Consider the following 24,168-nt stretch of genomic DNA (forward strand, 5'->3'; position numbering starts at 1 on the left):
CCCACTCAGCTCCTGCACTTGGCAATCAATGCTTTGGGCTCCAGTTGCAATTCCTGTTCTGCTCTTTATTTGTAGCGCTTGGCTTCCCAGTTTCTGTTCTCTGTTTCTTGCTCTCTTTGGGTTTTTTTTTCTGGACTCATCTTACATAGCAGAGCCAGAATAACCCAGGACACAAAGGAGGAGTAGGGTGAACAATTTTCCTAAGTGAGAATGCATTACTTATGAGAGGAAAGGGAAGCTTCAGCAGAGCGGTGCTGGCCACTTGCTGGGTGCCAGAGGAGGTCAGCAGTGCCTCCGAGCTGCCCGTCTCCTCTTCCAGGGGTTCCTAGGAAATGTGATGTGCCCCAGCCTATAACCATAAACGGATCAGACAGAGGTGAGTTTGCACTGCCTGTGACCTTATCAAGCACAAGACAATATAAGACAGATGTCCTTTGCTGTCTCTATCTTCACGCTGCTATTCTTTCTCTGTGAAATGTAACTGTGAGCTCCACTGCCACTCACGGTGCAACAAGACAGCTTCCACTCAAGATGGGTTGAAAATGAAGCAAAGGACATAGTTACCACTTGTGTTGGGATTGGGACTTCCATGGCCAGACCATTCACTTAAAAACTCCTCGGATTATTGCCTGAACACCATCATTTTCATCAAAACATTGCTTAAATCCAGGATGTCCGGCCGAATTACAAAAGGCAGAGCCTAGCATTTGGTAGGGAGACTACTGTCAGCAGACCCCAGCTGCAGACAGCTGTGCTGAAGCACGGCCAGCCGGCCGCCCGCCCGTCTGCTGCACAGCAGCACGGCACAGCAGGGCTCAAGGCTGAAATAAAGGCTGCCATCTTCCGGCTACATAATAGCAGTATTTTATCACTTCGCAAAAAAAACGTGGCAAAAGCTTATGGCTTTGATTTGCAGAAAGGTCTCAGTGGGTATTTCTGCGCTGGTCCTGTTGGGTACCCAAAATACCAAACTCTGGAATGGAAGCACACGAAAGGAAAGGGATGCGAGTCCCCAGCTTCAAGCCCCAGTTCTCACCCATCTCCAAGCTCCGATACGCCACATTGGAGGAAGCAGAGAAAGCCAAGTTCCATCCCTGCAGCCTCTGCTTCCCAGCACTAGCCAGTCCCTGGGAGAAATCAGGGCGATGAAATGGCTGCTGCACCGCCCCTCTGCCGGCACTGCAAGACCACCTCTGAAGTCTTAAGTCTTTTCTCAAGTCTTAAGCTTAAGTCTTTTCTGCTGCTTGGCAGCATGAAGGAGCTGGGAGAAAAGTGTGAGCACAGATCCTAAATGCACCTGAACGCTCCCCTCCTCTGAGAAGGGGGTTTCTTTGGGAGCAGTTTGCTTTATGGATATAGATAGAGGTGTTGGCTCAAACATGCAGCCTCTGAAAAAACACTCTGGCCAAACTCTAGCTTGTAAAGAAATGATTGGGAAATAACATAGTTTCTAATTCAGTTTAATATTCTCGTTCCCCTTTGGGCTGAATTGGCAAGTGGAGGCTGGAGTAACATCTCCCCTTGATTTTGATTAAGTGCAAGCATGCATTTCAATTGTTTAAGATAATGACTGCACAGCCCGATGGGGCATCTCACTGCCTCAGACCTGGAATAGAAGTTTCCACATCTGAAATTATAATGTAATTTCTGCTAAATGCAACACTGCTGTGCAAAGTGTTTTCTTACAACTTGGAGCATATGCAAATTGGGAGCGAACAGCCTGAGAGCTGACAAGGATGCCTCAGTGCATTATTAATACGCTTCCTTTTCTCCCCTTCTTCCTATCCAAGTATTAGAGCATATTCGAGTGCAGTGTTGAATCCCAGTAGACAGCGGTGCAGGAGCGAACCGAGACATTTGACAAACCCTATCAGCCAAAGGCTGGTGTTTCTGCTGGGTACCACTTCCTCGAGCGCTTCTTCAACAAGTCTCTGCTGCGGCAGGGAAACGGCGCTCGATGAGACCCCCCCGAACTTACTACTGGCGTTCAATGACTTTATGCTCTCGGGTAGGTGAGGCTGGTCTGCATTTGCTCAGACCCGTTCTGCTGTAGGTCGGACCAACAGATCGCTTGGATCTGGATGAGGCTTTTCCCCGCCTCGAAGTTGCAGGGGGAGGGAGTCTGCAGAACCTGTAGATGCCTGAGGACATGGAGCTGGACAGATATTGATTATTTCGTTAGGGCTGTTTCACTAAGGAGTGGTTGTAAAAATTGCTAACAGAAAATTCCCTATGCACATAGCAAAAACCAGCCCTGGGTGAAAGCTAATAACCCTTTACTTCTAAATTAGGAAAGGTATCTCGCATGCTGTCAAAACAGAGAGTGAGGCTGTCTTTGACCCGCAATGGACATAAAAAGTCACACCCACTTTCTTTGCCTCTTTCAGCAAGGCCAGGAAGAATGGAAAACTGGGATGAGCTAGCATGGCACTGGGTAAAGACCCAGTGGACAAAACCCTTAATGTATGTTTCACCGTTTATCGCAGCTATTTAAAATCCATTTCTGAGCTTTTTCTAGCCTAGCTTCAGAATAGCTTATTGCTACTGACTGTACAAATCACACAAACTAAAATCAATTTACAAACCCTCTTACTCAGGTGTATTTTTTTTTACAGCTTAACTTGGCACTCAGCTGCCAACTGAAAGCTTTTCTAGCAAACACCACTAATATTCTAACTTCCTAGAATATCATGCCTTTGTTTTTCGTTCCAGTGACCAACAAAATCATTGTATAGCCTGCCTGCATAAAGGACAGCTATGTACTAACATACTACACGTGCAGCTACCTATTAACATGCAATTGCATCATGTTAGATTCACAGGGCCTACATTATCCCTGTTTGCATCTCTCCAAAGCTAAATATCCCAAGGAAGTATTTAAGTACCCAATTGCCATCGGCAGTTGGTGGGAGGCAGAAGCTGCCCGGTTCGGTATCCAAAGCGCGTCTGTGCCACCTGCGCAGGGCTGGTTGAGGACACATGGCCTCTGGAAGAGCTGCCGCCTCTCGGAGCAGCAGCTGGAGGCTGGACAAGGTGCCCTCAGGTGTCTGAAAGGCACAAGGCAACTGTGTTTTGCCTCCCGAATTGCTCTCTAGGTGGGTAAATACCACGTGCTCTTTGAAAACATCTAACCTTGTAATTAATGTCTTTGCAAAACAAGTGAAACACACGCATTAGATATAAAATCTCTTCTCCTAACCTGAGTTCATCCCATGTATTTGAAGCACATAACTGAGATACCAAAGTTAGAAAGCCGATCAATTTAGGTACCCTCCTACACTGGGAGTGAGAGAGAAGGATGTGTCCGTAGGGACCCTCCAGTCCTGCGCGGGCTGAAGCACGAGGAGCCCCTCTCCCCGCTCTCCACACAGAGGAGGACCCGCCAGGCAAGAGCTGTGTCTCGGCAGCCCCGTTGATGGAAGCACCTCAAATGGGGTGGCAAAAACTTGGGCCTTAATGCATTGGTCTAAATTAAACTGAAAGCCTCCCCTTGTTTCCAGCAGATACCAAACTGCATCTTGGTTCCGTACAATCTGAGGCCAGTTTTGCCTTTCATTCTCGGATGCTTTTTTTCTGAGGCAACTCTGCAGGCCCAAGGGGAATTTATCCTGCCTTGAGCCAGAAGGCAAAACTCGACAGTCCCTCAAACATTTCGGGATTTGCTTCGGATGAGTGGATTGGTCTAATCATGCACGGTGAGAGGAAAAAATGATCCTCAGTTCTCATATTAGAAGTGAGTTTTGCATGATTTAGCCAAACAATTTGCAAACACGTCTTATCCTCTCCTAAACAATGAGTGGGATTTCTAACTGATTTCTCAGGAAATCATATTAGTATCTTCTACAGATATTATACAAAATGCATTTCTCCCATATTAATCTGTCCAAATTAATTTTTTGTACACTGGACTGCTGGAAATAATGAATTGCCCCCCGGCTGACATAGTCTCTTTGACATGCACGCTGAAAGCTTTGTAAATAAATAAGTAAACAATAATAATACTGCCATTTCAGGACCTCCTCTGGGATGCCGCAGGATATGTCTGAAAAAAGGGTTAAAGAGGTAGTTCAAATCCGACCCAAGGCAGCAATGTTGAAGAGTCATAACCATTTGTGAGCTGCTGCGAGGGCCTGTGAAATGCATTGCTGGTTCTGATACGTTTCTTAGGGGACGGATGCTTTATAGAGCATACAAACGATTAGCTGAGGATATTTGCTTTCATGGTATTTGTGTTCTTTTATAACTTGTAAGTAATACTGCAAGTTAAGCCTATACAAAGAGCACCACACGCGTTTGACGCGTTTTTCACATGTATGGTTACTCTTTTTCCTATTCATAGACTACATTTTCGTGAAACGCAGGTCCCTTCCCAAGGCTGAATTTGTTCTTCGGTTACATTATCTCTCTAGCACTGACACTGAGCTGCTGGATGAAATTAAGCCAGTGATTTTTGTCTCTCTTTTCTTCCAGGTTTTTTATGTTTACACCACACAGTATTTGGTACAAGGTCTGTTTCTTCCCATGTTCAGCCTCGGCTGCCTACCACCTGCCCTTGACTCTTAGCAGCAGCTATCAAATGTGTCCCTGCCCATACGTGTTCTGGTAAGCAAGGTGCTGTGAGAGAGGTATGTTCACGATGGGGACGCTCCAAATCCAACTACAGCAATAAAACCTAATTCTTAAGTGTAAGACAGTTGGCCATCTATACGTTAGGAAGAATTATTGCCAAATGCGGTTTGATTTTTTTGGCGTTTGTTTTTTTTGGGGGTTTGGGGTTTTTTTTTTGGTTTTTTGGGGGTTGTTTGGTTTTTTTATCCTTCTCTCCTTCTTATTTACAGAGCTTTCTTTACTGAGAAAAGCTGAAGATACCTCACTGGCTTCAGTATGAAATGCAAAATGTTGTGTTACTAAGTAATACTCACCATCACAACCAAGTCAAAAGGGGCTTCCACAAATGAAAAGCCTCAAACAGTAAGTTTTTTTTTGTTTTTTTGGGGGTTGTTTGGTTTTTTTATCCTTCTCTCCTTCTTATTTACAGAGCTTTCTTTACTGAGAAAAGCTGAAGATACCTCACTGGCTTCAGTATGAAATGCAAAATGTTGTGTTACTAAGTAATACTCACCATCACAACCAAGTCAAAAGGGGCTTCCACAAATGAAAAGCCTCAAACAGTAACTGTGACATGACAATATTTATTGATTCTAATTAAGGTTAAAAAAAGGTCACAGCTGTCAGATAAAAATATCTGCAGAGCCTATTGAAAAGGGAACTTAAGAAGGAAACCAAGGGAGACAGTCACCACAGAGGCACTTGAGAAAATGCTACAGTTATAAAAGGCACAAATTCATCACACACACAGCATATATATTCCTGCAAAGTGAAGTCACTCTTTTTTTCCAAAACACAGAGGCAGGCATCACTGAACACTGACCTGTACATGACCACAGGAGACACGCTATAAGCAGCAGTCTATGACAATGCCTAAACGATTTGACTGTAGAGATACTTTGAAAGCAAGACTGCTTTGCCCATCTCGATTTTATCTCTACTGAAGAACAGATTGTAAGATCAAGGTGATCTTAAGGTGGTAGAGATGGGAGAGGGAACGTTAGTCCATTTAAACATAGGTCAGGTGTATTTGTGAGCATTTGTAACCTGCGATTTAAGTGGGTTTGCTTCTTGCCTGAGAGCAGTGGCAGATCTGTTGTCATTTAATCCTGGCTCCTTTTGCATCCAAGTACTTTTGGAGGACATACAATTCCTTCGTCCTCAAAAAAATTTTTCTTTCATGTCTCAAAAAAAAAAAAAAATCTTAAAATTTCTGCACTTCTGTAAAGTCTACCTCAGTGAAACAATAGTCCCACTGAGGACACAGGAAGATTATTTTAATAGAAGTCCCTAGCTTCTCCTCCAGGCCTTGGGTTCCAGTGATGGACAATGCTCAGACATATACTTAATTGTGATTAATGTCTTTGTTGTATCGGCAGCAGATGTGCTATTTGGAATCAAGATCTGCACTGAGAAAAAAAATGCCCTAGTTAAAGGAAAGAGAAGGGGCTGCCTCAGATTGCTCACTTCCTTGTTATTGTCGAGTAGTTTATACAATTAGCTTTCAAGTACTTCGGTTAACACAGATTTTCATGCCATGACCCAACATCCTTTGCAATATATAGTTGCTATCAGAACAATGTACAAGCAAGTAAACCTCTTTTTTTCGCAAACTTTTAAGAGCCTTACAAAATATGTATGATAACACAAATCAGTTCATAAGAGACAAATACTATTATTTCCATGGTTGGTCCTATAATACATTTCATGAAGCTGGTAAACTGCTGGAACTTTCATGATAGCAGATTTCTTATCAAACATGTTGATAAATTAAGAATATAGCACAACTGGTTACCCGTTAAACCAGACTTCATTCCTCTCTTTGAAGGGTTGGCACGAAGGAATTTTAAAAATGTAAGCCAGCGCTAACAGTTCCCTCTACCCACGGGGAAGCAACTTGATTCTCTACCTACATTTGTCAATTTTCTCATCACACTGGCATCCACTTACACAAAGTGCCACGTATTCCTTTTATGTGGAAGATGTCGAGAAAACAGCAGCAAATCCTTCTTTTTAATCCCATAGTGGTGATAAGCTCCAAAGCATAATCGTAACAAGACATGGCTGTAAAGACAAAGAGAGCATTCCTAATGCTTTGGCAGTCTGGAAGGAAGATGACAGAGACTTCTGAGTGCTAATACAGATGTTGCAATTCAGACCTCCCAGCTCCATCAGATTTGGCTAGAAATCTCAGGGGATCCAAATTTAATTTGAGATTTCAAGTTGCACCTACTTTTAGTTGTGGCAGAATAACATGAGAAATGCTTTGTGGGTTTTTTTTTCCATTTTTGTTTCACTTTGAAACTAAGAAAGGTTTATAACTATATACACTTTTTTTGTTGTTTTTACATTGACCTATCTCATTAAAAGCTTTGGTTATGATTCAGTTCAGTTCTAACTATACCTAACTTCTGTTTTTCCTTGGATTTTCCACCCCTGTGGCACACGTTTTCTTGTTAGACTGGGAAAAACCTCTGCCAGATTCAGGAGCAAAGAAGAGAGAGGTACATTTTGGATGCAAATGAAACCAATTTATCCTCATTAGTCTCATGGATCTGCTCCCCTTTAGAGACCTGCAGAGTACTTCTAGGGCAGAAGTAGGACTTGAATTCCAAACAGTTTTGGCAGTCAAATCATCTGCAAATGCAGCAGTTCTTTATATGTTAAGTATGTATTCACCGTCTAGCACCTACAAATATTGGGCCAAGACTTTAAAAATGTCTTCCCAAATTTAGGTTCCTATGTTTATTTCTGGCCTGAGAATTGTCCGAGTTGCAAAAGCTCTGAACTTACACAGTTCCCATTCAGCTTTCGGTTCCTAATTCATTCAGTAAATAAATCACACAGAAAGAAAGCCATATAGAAGCACTCTGTGGCAGGCAAATGTCCCAGCCACTTAATGCTCTATGTGATATAATGAGAAAGGCCATATGTACACTGCTGCACTGTTCTTCTGACTTGAAGATCTTTATGTCTGAAAAGTTCCCCTATGCATTTTAAAAGGCTGTTATGAGGATATTCATTTGTGATAAAATCCAAGCTGCCGCTACAAGAAGATTTTTAACTGGCACATCAAGTTAAAAAGAATGAAACCTAAGGGCCAGAAACTGATGTGCTGTTCACAAATATTATAGCTTTATAAGTAGTTCAGTGGATTTCCATGGGACTATTTGGAGAATGAAGCACTACTCTGCACAAGAAAGATCAGATGCTAGCCCAAAAAGTCTGCCTGAGACTGGTGATACAGTTCCTCTACCGTCTGCTCACACTAGTTGCTGAACATATTATTATACTTTCCTCCATGGCTTTTTACTGCAATGTAATTTTTTACATATAAGTCGGCACTGGTTGAAGGGACAAGTGCAGCAAACAGGCTCAGAAAAATTCCAGACATCTCAAACTTCATCTCAGTTATACCTGTGTCTTCCTGTTTTGTGTTGTGCAGATGTAAAACAACAGAAATACGTAGAACAAGGTACCATCACGTTGACATGTAGGCACCTAAGGTTTTGATGGTTGTGGGTTTTTTGTTTCTTTTTTTTTCCCCTTCTTTTTTTTCTTTTCTTTTTTTACATTGTTTGAAAGGTATCAGGCTAGGGAGGGCAGAAGCACTTCCATATGACTATCCTATCCATGGTTGTCTTTGATCTCTCTATCATTTAGATCCTTGATTAGTTACCAAAAGTGCACAGTTAGTACAACACAGCACAGCAGGCAGAAGTGGAAGTGCTAATCCCATCAATATGGTTGCTAGGAGAGACTGAAGCTCTGAATCAGCTAAGCTGTGTTCAGCACGAAGCAAGTGCTGGGGGGCAGTTAAGTTATTTTTTCTGTTGTGCTTTTTTTTTTAATGCTAACGCTACATTTTCAAGCCCCTTGTGCCCTGCCAGGCAAGAGATAGCCTCAAGGTGTTCAAAGTATAAATTTAAAGTAGATGAAAGAAAGGAAGGAGATAAGAAAAAAATATGTAAAAGAGTTTTTTATGGATGGCTTTACAACTTCCCGGGGTAGGCAGAGGTTCATTTGTTCTCTTGCTATCTTGGAGCAACTTAGGGAGCTAAAAGAGGACCTTGGAGGCAAAGAGATGTCAGACAGGGTGAAAAAGGTTCGAAAAGCTGTGTCTGTACAAGGTTCGCCGTTCACACTCCGGTCCAACAGCCTGATCTGCCATGCTGGTGTACACATCAGCTATAGTCTGGAGCCTGCCAGTTTTCTAGGCAGCGGAGATTTGATTCCGCACAGGGACGGACTCGACTGGGACACACGAGCTCTGCTGTTCCAGGCAGTGTGAACACAACTGGGGAGCCTGAAATTCAACCACATTGCCAAAGGCAGTAAAAACATTGTCCTTTAACTCACTGTAGGACAAATATGCCACTGGAAATGCCAGCAACCTATGGCCACACTTGCATAGTTCGGATAGATAAATTTAGCCTGACTTGTCCCTTAGGTGCTGCCGGGGCTCTAGACATGTGGGTGAAAAATAAAAACACTAAAAAGATCCTTACCAGCAATTTGCATGAACTGGTTAATTATTCTTTAAGCTACGGATTTCTTTTATCAGTCTACCACACAGGAAGGTAGAAATCCTTTTTTTACAACTAGAGATGGAAGTGCCTGTGAAGACTTGGAGTTCAGGGTCTGGTTCAGATATAAGTGTAAAAACAACTGGAAATCTCATCAGAACAGACTTCATAAAGGTATTTTGCCACTTCTGTTCCAAGATCTGGATAAAAACCTCAAGGTGATAACGCTTGTCAGGGTATCCTAGAAATTCAACAACCAAAAAGTTACTGCTAGAAGCAGGCCTGGATTCAAGGGGTTCTTTTTCAATATGGATCCCCTTCCTTTATCCCTCCCCTCCAGCCTCTTCTCTCTACTGTTTTCTCCTCTTCCCCAGTCCTGATCTGATTTTGGAGACAGAAAAGTAAATACATGCCAAAAAAAACTCCGAAAAAAAGAAAACCACTGAAGTGTGAGGCTTTGTGTTGGCACCTTTTTCAGTTTCGAACTAGAAGTCCCTTTTTGTAGGCAAATAACCCAGCCGCAGCCACAGAGGTAAAGAAAGTGGAAAATCCAATCAGCTTTAGCAGTCCCGGCACAGATGGCAAGTTCCTCTCCCAGAAGGTTGTAGTGATGGGCAAAGCTGGAACATCCTGTAGGAAGAGCATCCATTATCAACATAACAACATCTCCACTGTGAGAGGCAGGATGTAAATCAAGAGATTCTCGCTACAGAAACGGAACTGGGTTGAAGCAGTTCAAGTTGTCAAGAAGTACAGTGTTTCAAAATTTTCTGCTCAAAGGGAAGAAGAAGAGACACATGGAAAGGATTCATAGCCTGCTTAAAAAGCACAGTTCTTTCTGATCCCACATTATAGTTGTCAAATAGGTGCCCTCTCTGAGTTTCTATCACGTTCCTGTGTAAAAAAAAAGGCAGTTTTGGTGAGTAAGGGAAAGTTTATTGCAGATTTGATTTAGTGAACTTAAATAAAAACAGCCAATAAAATTTTATCTCATTAGCAAAACTGCAGGGAAAAAAAAAATCATCCATTTAATCTACAGAAAGACTTACAATTGATTCAGGTTCTGGCTTCCAAATTTCACTGTCTGGGATTTTCCTCATAGCAAAGAGTATCTGAAAATAAATAACATTCTCTAGTAAGTACCATTCATTCTTTGAAAGGGAAAAAGAGCTGGCTTCAATTTTTGTTTTAAAATGGCATGATGAAGGATGACAATTGAGCACATAAATTGCTGTGCATTCAAATTTTAAAAGAAAACTCGACCTTTGTACAACTCATTTCTGGGAGGCTTGATATTTAATAAAACACTCCTCCTAGTGGAAAATAGCAACAGTAACAGCAAAACCTCTCTATGCTTAGTGCATGCAAGATATCAGGACTTGACTAGTCCCATGGAACAGGGGAATATGAATATGACTAAGAGTTAAGTATAGGTAAAGTGAGGCATGCATAAACCAGCTACTGCATGGGCAAGCCAGGAGTTTTGCAAATTTTACCATGATGTAGGAACAGGAACAGAATCCTGTGAGTGATGACAGACCACCACTTTCAGCCAGAGAAAAGCAAGACTAAACAGAAAACCTTCACAATGGAAAAGTAACCATTCAAAGTATCAAAGATACCAGAGATCAGTAGGATAGCAAAGATTATCTGAAATGATAGTCATGAAAGACAGCAAGATTAACTTCTTCTACAGTAAAATAAACTGGAGGTGGTGATATTAATGTTTTTCCTATTCCAGGCACTTGTAGATTTAAGATTTGCCGTCTTTCATGACAGGCTTTTATTCCAGACAAGATTCATTGACCCCATCAACTTTTCAATACACGAGCGTGAGAAACACCCTTGCACTAGATTTTAAACATATTTTCCTTTCACAAGTAAATGAGGAAAGGAAAACATCAACGTTTTTACCAGCCAAGCTCACTTGCCCACTTCTCTGCTGAGGCCTATGGAGGTTCTGCTGTAATGTCCTTACATGAGAGAGGTCATGAAGCACCACTTCTGGAGGTTTTCAGGAACAGATTAGGTATAACCTTCACAAATGGGACAGTTTAGGGACAGTTGATCCCTGTGTTTTGGGGCAGGGGTATGGACTAGATGAACTCTCCAGACCCCTTCCAGGCCAATTTCTGTTCCACGACTGTAGTTTTTAGCCACAAGGTTCCCTTCACCTCATAAAACAAAGATGAAATTTCTTTTGCTGCTCCATAAACTGTAATATTCCTGAAAATACTTGAGGAATTGGCATTTTCTCAGAAGCAAAATATTTAAGTCCTTGTTCAATGACTTTATGTAAGGCTGTCTCAATGGTATATCACTGTGTCAATATTGTATTGTTGGAAACAGTTGAGGAAAGGACTGGCTTGGTGTGCAGAGCTGCAGAACTGAGTTGTTCCTATAGTGAGGCTAATGGCCGTGATTTCTCAGTATTATGACTGCCAAAGTGCCCATTTGGGGGAAAAAATGACTAGGTGAGAATTTGGGATTTCTGTTAAAGAAGAAAGGATTTCATTCCTGGAAACAGAGAAGAGTTTGATGCAACAGCGAGAGCCCTTCCTAAGCATTCCAAATCTAAGTGCAAAACCTTCATCCTTTTTGAAGTCTATTCCCTTTGCAGGGATTTGCATCAAGATTTCAGAACACCTGAAGCTGTCAACACTCAGTCCCCATTTCACCTCCAACCAGACCCTTCATCTTCCATAGGATATTTGACAGTGCCCCCTGTTTTGGGCTTGCGTCTGTACCTCTCTGGCTGCTCTTTCTCCAGCCTGTACAGCCCCCTCCATGTATCCGCTCCACTCTGTGGCTGTCTCTGTGCCAGCAAAATAGATCCTGCCAACAGGCTGCCGAATAATCCTGGAGGGGGACAAGCAGTAAGTCGCATCAGCCATATCAGGAAAGATAACTGAAATCCTTGGGTTAATATTAGAATAGAAGTGCTTTAAATAACAGTGAGCACTTAAAGATAGTAACTTTGGGTGAGTTGAGCTGGAAGGGGAGTCTGCATTGCATTTCATTTCTTACAGTAAACACACCAGTGTTCATATTTTCTAAACATTTACACTGCAATTCTTGAAATGTTATTTCTGGTTGTGAATTTAGTGCTCATAGGTGTGAAGAACAATTAGCTTGAGATGAGGCTTATCCTATCTCACGATTTTAGCCAGTGTCATAAATGCAAGTGCTAGACATTACTAGCACAGTGTAGCATTCTGAAGTACATCCCCATGATATCTAAAGTAACAAGCAAACAAAAAAGAAAAAAGGATTTTTTTTACCCTATTTTTGCCAGAATTTGCAATAATTATCATTAAAACGACTTTAAAAACTAAGGCCTCCATATGCTCTTCATTACAACTGCTTTATTGCTCTAAGTTCTTTTTAAATTGTGAAAACTTATACTTCAAAAGTAAGCCTATGCCACCACATTAAAAACTATGTATCTGAATCCAATCACTGGTCTGACCAGCAAGCTTTTTTCTTTTTGGTAAATCTTATTTTCATGCAAAAACTTATGTCAGAAAGGACTGTATACAATGGCACACTGATTACTACATTAAGCCTTGACTGCTAAAAAGAAAGGAGCAGTCCAAAGAAATCACTCATTACTGTCAGTGTTGGCTGGAGTTAAGTCTCTGCCGGTATTTATTAAAAAAACAGCTAAAGATGTGCCGGAAATGGTAACACCACTCACAAATACCCAATGGCAATTTTGTAAACAGATTGTGAAAACTTCCCAATTCCCTTCCAAGAACCTAGTCAGCTGTATTCACCAAATAACAAAAGTAAATAAAACCCCCTAATGATACTGTATTCATCCATCATAAAGCCCAACTGAGACAAGTGGAAGGTTATAATATCTGTTTAAAATATTCCCCTGTGATCTTAAAGGTATAAAGTGAACTGTGACAGAGGATTTATGACCCTTTCTGAGGATATTTATTAACTTGCTCTTATCTTACTACTTTGAAGCCCACTATAAATAGACACTGTACCTTCCATACTGAGTCATTATGCCTGGTGGGAAGTAGGCTGTGTAGCAGCCCCCGGAATACTGCTCTTCACACCAGTTCTTCTCTTCATAATGCACTGGCTGTAAAACAGAGATTAAATCACTCAAGGAAAGGACAAAGTCTTGAGGAAGCTGATAAAAGAACTGATGAGACAGCAGAGAAAAATAGCTTATGATTTGTTGCATGTCAGCATCTGACAAGACGAGCACATTTAACAAGTCTCTTAATGCAGCATGGATCCAACACAATAAGCCTTAATTTTAGACACTGCTACCTATTTTTAAAAAAACTAGCTAATCTGGCCACTGTAGAACATAACCCGCTTAATCTGTCAATGTAAATTTATGCTTTGAGCACAAATTTATGCCATGAAAGCAAAATTAACCTCTGGTGTACACAGGTATACTACTTGTAGTATGTACACTGGATACAAATATATACTGTTAAAAATGCAAAGTATGGCACTTGCGTAGCTCTGCGTACAATATCATTGTGTTTAAAATGATGTAATCTCGAGATTGGTGTCTACAACTTTTAACTCGCGTAAAATTGCCCTTAAAGGATAAAGGGCATTGATCACATAAACTATGCGAGATCACACAAATCCTATCAGTTATTTACCATTACAGGGAAGAGAAGGCAAGGGAAAGGCAAAAAGAAAAGCACATGCGGCAATGGATCTTAGCAACTAGTAAGAGAGAAGGAACATTATGCTCAGACTGAGAGGGAAAGGCAAGCTGTCACATCTGAAAACAGTTGAGATGTATAGTGGTAAGCACTGTGAATGCCACCCATGAAGCTGGGCAATAACATATCTGCCTTTTAACTGTTTCATAAACTCATTCTTATCCTCACCGCCAAACACAACCCAAGACTTGCCACAGCCTTCTCTCCACTCCTCTACAGAGGGCAGCAAGCGCTCCCGTAGCAGGTACCTTTTCCGTAACGCTACGCAGCACTGTGCTGGAGCACTGCTGCATTCCGGTTTCATTCTGCCCTTCCCCGCCTCAACAAGTCTGACAAGAGACGCCGTGGCTTAGATTTTGTGCTTACATGTAAAGCCTCCTCTGATCCCAGAACCTTTGCATAGAGCTCACACAGCGTCGTCTTCCTGCAAGAGAAAAGCAACAGAAGACTTCTGTGTAAGGAAAGAGAAAACAAACCACTTCTAATATGTCCTAGTTTCAATAGAACTAGTATTAACATAATCCTGAACTTGAGGTTCCAGCTTTTTGGGATCTATCCTAATCGATCAGCCTCTGGATCACTAGAAATAACTCAAACTCCTATGCTGCGTAAGTGCCGGTTTTACCAGCAGTTATGCAAGCTGTTCCCTTAAGATACCTCTAGCAGCCCAAATTCGTATATTATCCAAAGGTTCTCTAGGCTGTCAGGAGAAGAAACTAGTAAGGCATTGCACTTTTTTGTCTTGGCACATAGTCTAACTTATGGTTTGTTCCTACAAAGGTATTGATAGCCTAAGGCTCTCAGGGAATCAGTAGTTTATTTCTGTATGTATAAAATTTCCTCCTGTTTTAGTTTATGAGTCTATGAATCCATTAATATACTTCATCCTGTAGCAAACCCCAAGTGCAATTAAGTTTGTTCCTACAAGCTTTTGGGTCTTACTGTTTACTGTTAGCCGCACTGCACCAACTCCCAAACACAAGAAGATCAAGATGAAATAATAGTTAACAATTATGAAAAACAAACCCACAAACACAACACTGGAAAGAAGTTTACTTCTGGAAGCAAATCCTCTGCTCCACAGAAAGCCATGCTGGGCACAGAAATACAGCAGTCCCAGCTCTGTAACTGTATAGGCTACACTTGCAGCTATATAAGCATATGAGGAAACCATACCTATACTGCTGTATGAAGCATCTCGGCTATACAGGAGCCCAGCCCATGAGCAGCTGAACTCAAAGAATGCTATAGAAAGGCGATGAGGAGAAAAAAGACCAGGAAGACCTGAAGGGCGTTGAAGAAGGTGTCCTCCTGTGCAGGCTGGGGCTTGAACAGGAAAGTGAAGGCTGCTACAGTTCAGGAAGAGCCATGGCCTGGGGTGATTTTGCTGCTGGCAGGTGTCAAGCCCAGCAGCAGCAGAGGGGAAGGAAGCGGCCCCTTACTTGTGTCCCTGAGCGGAGAACAAGGGTCAGCCTGCTCCAGAAGCAGAAATGGTGATACAGTGACTGGCCAGGAGGGCTCACAGAACTGCACTATCTATATATGAACTCTGCATATGGATCTATGTATGATCTCAGATATGGATCATATATCTCATATATGGATCTACGTGACTCTGCAGTTAGGGGTCGACATGAATCCAGCAACAGCCATAACAAAAGGAATCACTTCCTCCATCTCTCTTTCTCCGTCTCTCCCTAAGTGAGGTGACCACCGTGCCCTGCAGGCCACCAGCACCTATCCAGTGTCTGAACAGAATAAAGCCATTTTAACAGCATGATCCAGCAAAGCCTCTGCTGAGGTCTGCCCACCACCTCTCACAAATGCCCACCGGCTCCTGCTTTCAGGGCAGGTCAGTAGCACCACAGGGCTCCACGGGAAAGTGAGTTATCACCTTGGGACCCATCTGCTTCTGCTCCTCCCAGCACCACGACAGGGATGAGAAGGACCCTTCTAGATCTGCCTGTTCCCTGCCCTTTTTCCACACATGACTTGCAGACCCTTCAGGGAGCCTGGAAATGGCATACCAGGGGCTCGTAGGGATTCTCATGTACAGCCAACTGCAGGGCTCCAAGAAGGTGCAAGTTTACTGCTGTTTGCTAACTACATTGCATATACAGATAGTTAGTTTAAGATAGCTGTGCAAAAGATAATATTAAGCTTCAGGTCAAGGGCATCTTCCGACTCTTAAGAAACTTCAACCTTGGAAGGAATTATTCATCAATAATAAGGTATTATTTGACAGAAAAAAACCCACAGAAATGCAGTTTCTAAAGGATTGAATCGTACCCACAGTAACCTATCACTGAGGACATGCAGCTCTTATTCCACAGCTGTGTGTGATGCCATCACCTTCATTGCACAGCTCTGAAAGGTAGGGCACAATCTAGCCACTGTAATTACTCATGGGCACCTGGCCTGGGAAGACCAGCTGGAAGGCAGCAGCGAGTTTTACTCCCTTCAGTCTGGCTTAGGCTGTAAAACGGTTTCCATCCCCTCCCACAATCGCTGTTCCCAGCCATGATTTAGGATAGCTGCCAGGGACTCTACATCCTGCTCTTTGTATCCAAGGATTACCAAAAACCTTACCCTGTCATCAACGTGATAAAGGGAGAGCCTGGCTGTGTTGACAGGTAAGCAGAGCATCTCAGCAAGATGCATCCTCTGTAGGGTGCCACAAGAAGCCTGTCCTCAGAAGAGATCCCTCCTTGCAAACACCATAGCCCCCACCTAAACACCACAAACTGGCTGCACCCTGAGCATACACTGGGGGAAGGTCTGGGTTTGCGCTCTGCCTTCTCCTGGACCCTGGTTTCGACTGGAAGGAGGTTTGTGCTCATGTCCAGGAGAGGAGCAGCAATGCAGCCCAGCGGGTTCCTGCCTTGGCTGACTGTGACCAGGACTTCAGGAGCCAGAGGCACTCCTGCCCCCTGCACCACGGTACCTCTATCAGATACCAACTCAAGCATATTTCGTAACCATTCTTTACCAAAGCAAAGTCCTTCCTAGTCTAAGGTTTATTCCTCAAAAGACAAGAGTTCAAAATCCTTTTGTTTAAAACTTGGCCGTAAGAGCAGCATAGTCAGAAAATTGTGCTAATGCTTTTAACACCTGGGGGAAAGCAACCTTTCCTTAATGGTGCCTTGCAAACAGCCAGGACAGTCCTTCATTTTACAGAAAGAGAAGCTGTTCTCAAATACTGCAAATGCTTGGTTGTATCTAGTGTATTGACACACAGCGTAAGACACCATTTGGTGTTTATGATGGCTTAAAATGCTGGGCACACTGGATTTCAGAATATCTACACTACTTATATTGTCAGTCACCTGCTGGCAGTCTACCTCAAAGCCTGACTGCTGAGGAAAAGGCTGCCTTGTCCATTCCTGCCAAAATTAAAAGTGCTCTGTGGTACTGTCACTTGAAAAGTTTGGGATATTTACAGTCCCATTTAGACCCATTATCCACAGACTGCTAGACTACCTGCAAAGCTAATCTGAGATGACTACATCTTCTCTAGTCAGGCTAGCTATTACTGTAAAAATGTTTACTTGGACACAGTACTCCTTGTGGCATGCTTTAAAAACAAATGTATTTTCTCCATGTCAGAATAAGGCTCTCCTCATATCCACACTCTCTACTTGCAGCTTTCATTTGATCAGATACTGTGAATCAGTGTGATGGAAAAAACTCATTACTTTGTAAATTCTATTTTAGTAATAAACAAAAGAGCGCTACTGTATGCAGGGATTTGTTTCAACAAGACAGTAAAAAAGACCTTCATCTGTGCCTGAAGGGCATTTTTTCCCATAACTGACGGTGGAGAGCTGGAGGCAGCTTTTTGACCCCTTCATGATGCAGAGGTCTCATTCACGGCAGCTACAGCAGCCCCAAGATTGCATTAAGTTACAGACACTGAAAGGATCCTCCAGGGCGATTAGAAAAAAATCAAGCACAGGGACCAAACCCGTCCCTTCTGACAAGCTTTCAAAGAGCTCAGTGCACTTGCAAGAAGCCAGAGGGGTAGCAGTGGGGAGGGATGAGGCTGGCCCTGGATGCTTTCCAGTGAGGGCTGCAGAATATCTACACTACTTTCATAGTCAGCAGCTTAGAGCAGTTCTTTTGCCAAAGTCACATAAGCAGAGCAGCCCTGCTGGAAAACGAGAACCAGGACCTGAGAGTGTCCAAAGGGCAGGGGCTAGCTACCACATCTGCTGCCTGTTTGTGTGAATTCTGTGGGGTCTTCATCCAAAAACAATAAGGAACAAGATCTCTTCTAAGTGACATGTCCTCCTACTGTTGCAAAGTTACAGACAACTTCCTTCAAATCGGGACTTTTTTCCTGTTTTGGTCATTTATAACAAAAGTTCGACTCAGATTCCATGCAGATCTCCAGTGTTTGTACTTACCTTTCTTCTTTTGTGAGACATGTCAGTCTTCTACACTTCCGAGCAAGAATGAAGCTGTAAAAAAAGGAAGACCACAAACAATTGACTTCCATTATGTTATTACACTTCCTGTATTACTTAAAATGCCAAAACCTTATGATGAGATGCTTGTGATTCATAGTGTTAGCATTTGGGTCTCTATCCAAAATATCCATTTCACCTCTCTGCATAATGTTATATGCTATGCCTGCTGCTTGCAGGACTCCCTGCGGAAGGAACCAAAAAAAAGCTGTTTCCCAATGACCTTAATTTTATACAGCAGTGTGTGCAGGCATATAACAACAAGAGGTGACGCCTGGACTGAACTGGAAATAATTGTTAAAAAAATTTTCTAAGACTGATCATACTCTCTGGCTGTTTAAAAAAACAGAACAAAACAAAATATAATTCTGGAAAACAAATTTTCATTTAAAGAACTGGAAGAGGGAGGCAAAATATTTGGAAAAAAACTTTACATTTCTGCAATCACCCCCTTCTTGCTTCTCCTTCCTTTCCTCTTCTCCAATTTTGTATTTTGCCACACAAAAAGGCAAAACATGACAGTGAGAAAAAGAGAAGAAAAATAGAATTTCATTTTTTGAAATTACCAACTAAATCGTAGGGAGAACTTTTTTGAAAGAAAAGTTCATAGAACATATTCACCACACATTGAGAAACTCAACCCTTCAACTATTTTAAAGTATTTCCCTTCAAAAGTAGCAGGTTTTCTGTTTCAATTGTTGCCTCTAAGGCAAAATAAAAAGGCATTAACTAGACACTTTCTTTGTCTCTCACCCTATTATGGCAGGAAAGCTGCCATCAGGCTTAGTATCGTCAAGCGTTAAACCAATTGCTGCATCCTCATCTTCAATGATCATGGTACCACAATACCCTGGTAAGCACAAAGTGGAAAAGAAGTTAGGATCCGTGTATCCGAACGCAGGAATGAGCTTCCAAGAAGTTGTGAAATACTCGGAACTTGACTGGAAAAAAGCCCTAAACAACCTGATCTAAATTCACCCTGCTTTGAGCAGGGCATTGGACTAGATGACATCCAGAGGTCCCTCCCAATCTCTACCATTCTCTGATTCTAATGTAGGGAGATACGAAAACAAAGGAAAGAACAACAAAAAAACCCAAGTAAAGTGATCCCCATCAATTGACAAAGATTAGTGCACAGCTCCCTTGCAGTGTAGTGTTCCTTTGGCTCAGAGAAGTGCTAGATCATCTCTAGAATTCAGATCCGAGATGTGCTAACAATTAACAATCCTTTTCAAGCATCTTTAAAACAGAAAGTCAATAAAGGAATCTCCTATTGTTGAATTAATGATAGAAAAATAAATTATTCTGCAACCCGGTTAGCAAGGTAATTATTAATTGCACAGATTGCTCTCAGATTCTGAAGATGTTCAAGTGCCTCCAGCACAATTTTTTCCGTATGTGACATTTATGTCAGACATAGGAGGAGATATTTGTACATTGTTTTGAAAACACAATTGTTCTTAAAAGAAGATTTTGAAGAAAATAATTTGTTCTTAAAAGAAGAACAACAGTGTTAGCAAAGCACAGTATGCAAACTATGGGTTCTACCAGGAAATGGAAGCCAATCCATCCCAAATCTAATAGCCAGAATATTTCAGGATCCAGAACTCTTAAAATCATTCACAGAGATGAAGGGTGGATGACATTTGTAGACAAACACAGATGCGGACTCTTTATTCCCACAGAAGAGGTTATAAAGTGAAGAGAAATGGGTGCTATTACATTGCAGATTGTCTTAGATCAGTAAGTTCTAAAAGAGATCTGAGGAATCATGACCCAAGTATTCAGCATGCAAAGGGAGTGCAGGATGGCCAGCCCAGCTAGGGATGTCTATGTGACATAGACACTTTAAATTATTCCTGCCCAGTGCATCCAGAAGGCAGAGTTTTCACAGGCTGATAACTGATGGGATAAAATCTCTCTCCATCACATATCACTTGTACCTTTAGATTACCGTACAAGTGGGAGAGACTCACCTCACACCCAGGTGCCACTGAAGGAAAAGGAGAGGACAACAAAGAACAACCAAGGCAATAAGCAACAGACATGAGTTCTCCCTTCATGCCTACCTCCTCCTTTTTATTCTCCCATCCACCCTCTCTTCCCAACTGACCTCTCAAGTTTCTCAAACAGGGAAAGGCAAAAATGGCATAGAAGTGTACAAAGTCTCCTTCTAAGGTCCAGCATCCTCTAAACACAAGGTCTACTCCATTACCATGTACCCTCCCCTCTCTGTCACTGCTATTCCCTTCAATTAAAATGTAATACCCTTCTTTCTCCAGAAAGTTTCCTTATAGTACACAATGCACTTGATGACTGAGCCCATGGGGATTCGGTTGATGAGCTGGTTTCTCATTGGCGGCAAAGGTGGGTTGAAATGAATCTTCAAACCAAGAGCTGGGGGAATGGCACTGATCACATATTTGCCCTGGAAAAGAAATTATACATAAGCCAAATATATTCTCCACTACTTCAGCCTAAGTATATTACTCTAATGATCTTGGCAGACATCTGGGGAGGCTGCAGGTTGTATCTTCTGACGGAATTTTGGCATTTAGTGTAAGAATTGCAAAACTGAACCCTCACAAAATCCTGGTTGTTAAACAAGAAACAAGCGTTATATAAACAGCCATCTGTTCCAAAGATGGGCAGCTGCTCTTTCCCCAGCGCTTGAAAAAAAGCCAGTGGAAAGACTTTCTGTGTTACAAGAGTCCATCAGTCTCCCTTCCATCTGGATTCCTCTGTTACAACTTCGAAGCAAAGCCTGAAATGTTTTTCACAGAAAGTTTATTACTAAGCTACATTTTTGTGTTCATCTTACAACTGTCCTTTAATTCGGAAGGCAACTGAATACTAGAAGAGATGCTAGTGAAGGAAGAGTTCAAACATACACTTTGGTTTTCAGGCATCACTTAAAGCTCTATCATCGCTATTACTCGGGCACAATGAGGAAGTGTGATTTTCTGTCACGGTCACTTTGATCTCTGCTACATTTTTGTACAGGATTTTGGAGAAGTCAAAAAGGAAAAGCTAAAGGTTTTCTAGCCATCCCAGCACAAACAATTGCTTAAATGTCAGAGGTTTCATTACCTCATATAATTCATGATCTAAGGTCTCCACTATGACACTTTCACCCGACTGGTCGATGCGGACGACTGGCTTCCTCAGCTTCACCCGGCCTCCCAGGCATTCCATTATTTTCTCACTGATCTGGCCAGAGCCCCCAACAAACTTCCTCTCCTGGAACACAGAAAAGGACACCTCGGCAAAGCAGAATCAGCAGTGTGACGCATGTGAAGCACGTATCATGACAAACGTTTTGCTTGGCATTCAAAACAAATCCCGTTCTTCTGTTGTTATCAAACCTTTTTAGGAAAGTTGATCAGTCTCACTTGGAACACGTATTCACGTTCCTTTCTCTTTAAGTGAACTCCTCAAACACTTCCCATATTTGACCACTAGCCAAAACTAAAAGTATCAGTAACCTCATGAGAAAATCCGTTCTCATGTGGTCTCCAAATGGATTCCACAGACCTGTGTGAATCAGCAAGACTTCTGAAAAGTGCTTAAACTTTTAAACCTTTCTCTGAGTTTGCTCTTATCCCTGCAGAGGTCTGTACATCAGAAGTAGGAACCCTGAGTCTCGTAATAAAAAACAAGGTATAAAGAAGTGACATAGTTCACACCAAAAATGTATCCTCCAGTATGTAATTTAACCTAAACTCAAATCACCTCTAACATAACACAGAATTCAAATAATATGTTATGCAATGTATATACAGTTAAATTACCTATAATTATTGCTTATCTATGCATATTTATGCATTTTAACGTTTTAATGTATTCTTTGTATTTTTAGTTATTTATGATTAAATAATTTGCATTTCTAAAAAATAATTATTTCTAATATAATCAGTAAAATTTGCATTTCTCAAGTGTAAGACCATTAACAGAGTCTTTACTTTCTTGAAATGCAGAAGCAGCACTAATATACCAGATTTCAAACATTTCAGAGCAATATCATATTTAAACAGGGGTGTTCATTTTCTTCAGACTGATTTTAAAATCTTAACAGTTTTAATCCTGGGAGCTAGTGTCTTTAGGAACCCAGTTCTGGGCTACATTTTCAGTATTAATTTGGAGCACTGTACACACTCGTGCAGCCAGCATTGCCATCTCCATTAAGTGCTTCTGAAGCAGTAAGGCTTGCTTCAGAGAAATGACAGAAATAAGCAGAAGTAATACTTTCTTTTTTTTAAAGTGCAAAAGCAAAGCACGTGTTTTAACCAGAGCCTAAAAGGAAGCCAGAGTCAGGAACTGACACAAATCTACTGATCCCTGGGCCAATGCCTTCAGCACAGGAAGAGCCTTCAACATCAGTTTTGCAAGATCTAGATTAATGTGTAAATGAATAGAACTATGTGCTACTGGCTCAAAATCATGGATGTCTCAGTTTGCCCTCTGAACTAAAATAAACAAGCAAAAGAATGAAGTTAAAACAGGGCCTGTCACAAGCCGCAGAAGGTGGTGGCTGACAGTACCTGCCCTCCGTTGGTTGTTGAGAATATCCTTGTTGTCCCCCCACACTGCTTCACGTACCACAAAAACCAAAGGGCAGAGACCTCATGGGGTTCAGAAGTGACATCCACATTCACAAACAGAGTCGCGAAACTCTTGGCAGCACTGCAACAAAGACAAGAAAGTGAGTTAATTTAAAAACTGAAGAAGGGTGACAATCTTGTTCTTTAGTAAGGGAGAGACTATCTTTGGCAACCTCTTCTTTCACTGAGAGCAAAGGATTCCTTAATTTCAGTTAAAATAGGAAACAATATCAATTTCTTTTTACACAACATTTTTAAAAAAAATGTTAATCAAGCACTGCTGTATTCCAGCAAAATTAGGGCTCCAGGAGACACAAGAGCCGATGAAAGCTTGTGTCACTTTATGCTACTAATACAAAGTTAGCTTGTCACCCTAGACTCAGGATTAAGGGAAGCAAGCCCTCCTGGCTTCACTGGACTCCAAAACCACCATGTCCTCCCATGGCTCCTGGGTTACATTTAAGAACTGCAGCTCTTAGGGATTATTCAACATTTGTCACAAAAAAGTTAGGGATCTTGTCTAAGCTAATTATCTAAGCTCTCTGGATTAATCAGCATCCCCTCACTGCCTGCTCCTCTGCTGCGCTCCGGGAGGGTGCTGCAGCTGGAACACAAGGAAAGAAATGTAAGTAGGAAGCCATAAGTGAAGAGACAGCACATACACATTCATGCAAAAGTCTGGCAAGAAAAGGGAAAGGATACTTTTGGTTGCTCAAATAGGTATTTTAAAAAGTGGTCTGGTAGCCAGTGGTGATGAACACAGAAATGGAAAAGTAGCCTGTGTCTGAAAAAGGATCACTGCTTTATGTCCTCCAGCTGGTGCTTTCATAACAGCTCTAGTGAAAATTACTGTATAAACCTGTACAAGATTTTGGGGTGCATTAAGACAGAGTTAATTAAGGTTCAGGGAAACATTCCTCCTGTTAGAAGTAAACATTTCCTCTGCCCTCACTCTGAGGAGGAGTTTAAAGGGACATGGACAGGACCAGGAGATGCTTATCTTAACTGCATTGTGATTGACAGGGACTGAGATTCTATAGGTATTTCACATGCCAGGCATCAGGCAATCAATAACTTCCAAAACCAGTACAGAATCCACTTTTAGCTGCTTCTTTCTTTTTTCAGTCTTCAAACTTAAAAAAAAAAAAAAAAAAAGGAAAAAAAAAGGAAAAAGCATAACTTAAGCATACTATTTCAAACAGCTGTAGATCTACATAGAAAAAAGGCATCTTCTGTCCTTTCTAAAAATGCAAAGTCCTGCTGA

The 24,168-nt window shown here is 41.7% G+C and overlaps 1 protein-coding gene across 1 annotated transcript in view; it reads right to left on the reverse strand.

Moving 5' to 3' along the window:
- Positions 1 to 9,311: 9,311 nt before the first annotated feature.
- Positions 9,312 to 24,168, reverse strand: part of LOC104074495 (amine oxidase [flavin-containing] B-like) — a 20,707-nt gene continuing 5,850 nt past the window's right edge. Inside the window, exons 4-13 of the mRNA XM_009574636.1 lie at positions 22,845 to 22,986; positions 21,394 to 21,543; positions 20,572 to 20,731; positions 19,057 to 19,153; positions 18,244 to 18,297; positions 14,204 to 14,261; positions 13,133 to 13,230; positions 11,882 to 11,993; positions 10,184 to 10,246; positions 9,312 to 9,764 (exon numbers count right to left, since the gene is read on the reverse strand). Of these exons, the coding sequence (XP_009572931.1) occupies positions 9,609 to 9,764; positions 10,184 to 10,246; positions 11,882 to 11,993; positions 13,133 to 13,230; positions 14,204 to 14,261; positions 18,244 to 18,297; positions 19,057 to 19,153; positions 20,572 to 20,731; positions 21,394 to 21,543; positions 22,845 to 22,986 (1,090 nt within the window). The 3' untranslated portion in view covers positions 9,312 to 9,608. The remainder of the gene's footprint in view (positions 9,765 to 10,183; positions 10,247 to 11,881; positions 11,994 to 13,132; positions 13,231 to 14,203; positions 14,262 to 18,243; positions 18,298 to 19,056; positions 19,154 to 20,571; positions 20,732 to 21,393; positions 21,544 to 22,844; positions 22,987 to 24,168) is intronic.

This window comes from Fulmarus glacialis, unplaced genomic scaffold, assembly GCF_000690835.1.
Source record: "Fulmarus glacialis isolate BGI_N327 unplaced genomic scaffold, ASM69083v1 scaffold5313, whole genome shotgun sequence".
NCBI lineage: Eukaryota > Metazoa > Chordata > Aves > Procellariiformes > Procellariidae > Fulmarus > Fulmarus glacialis.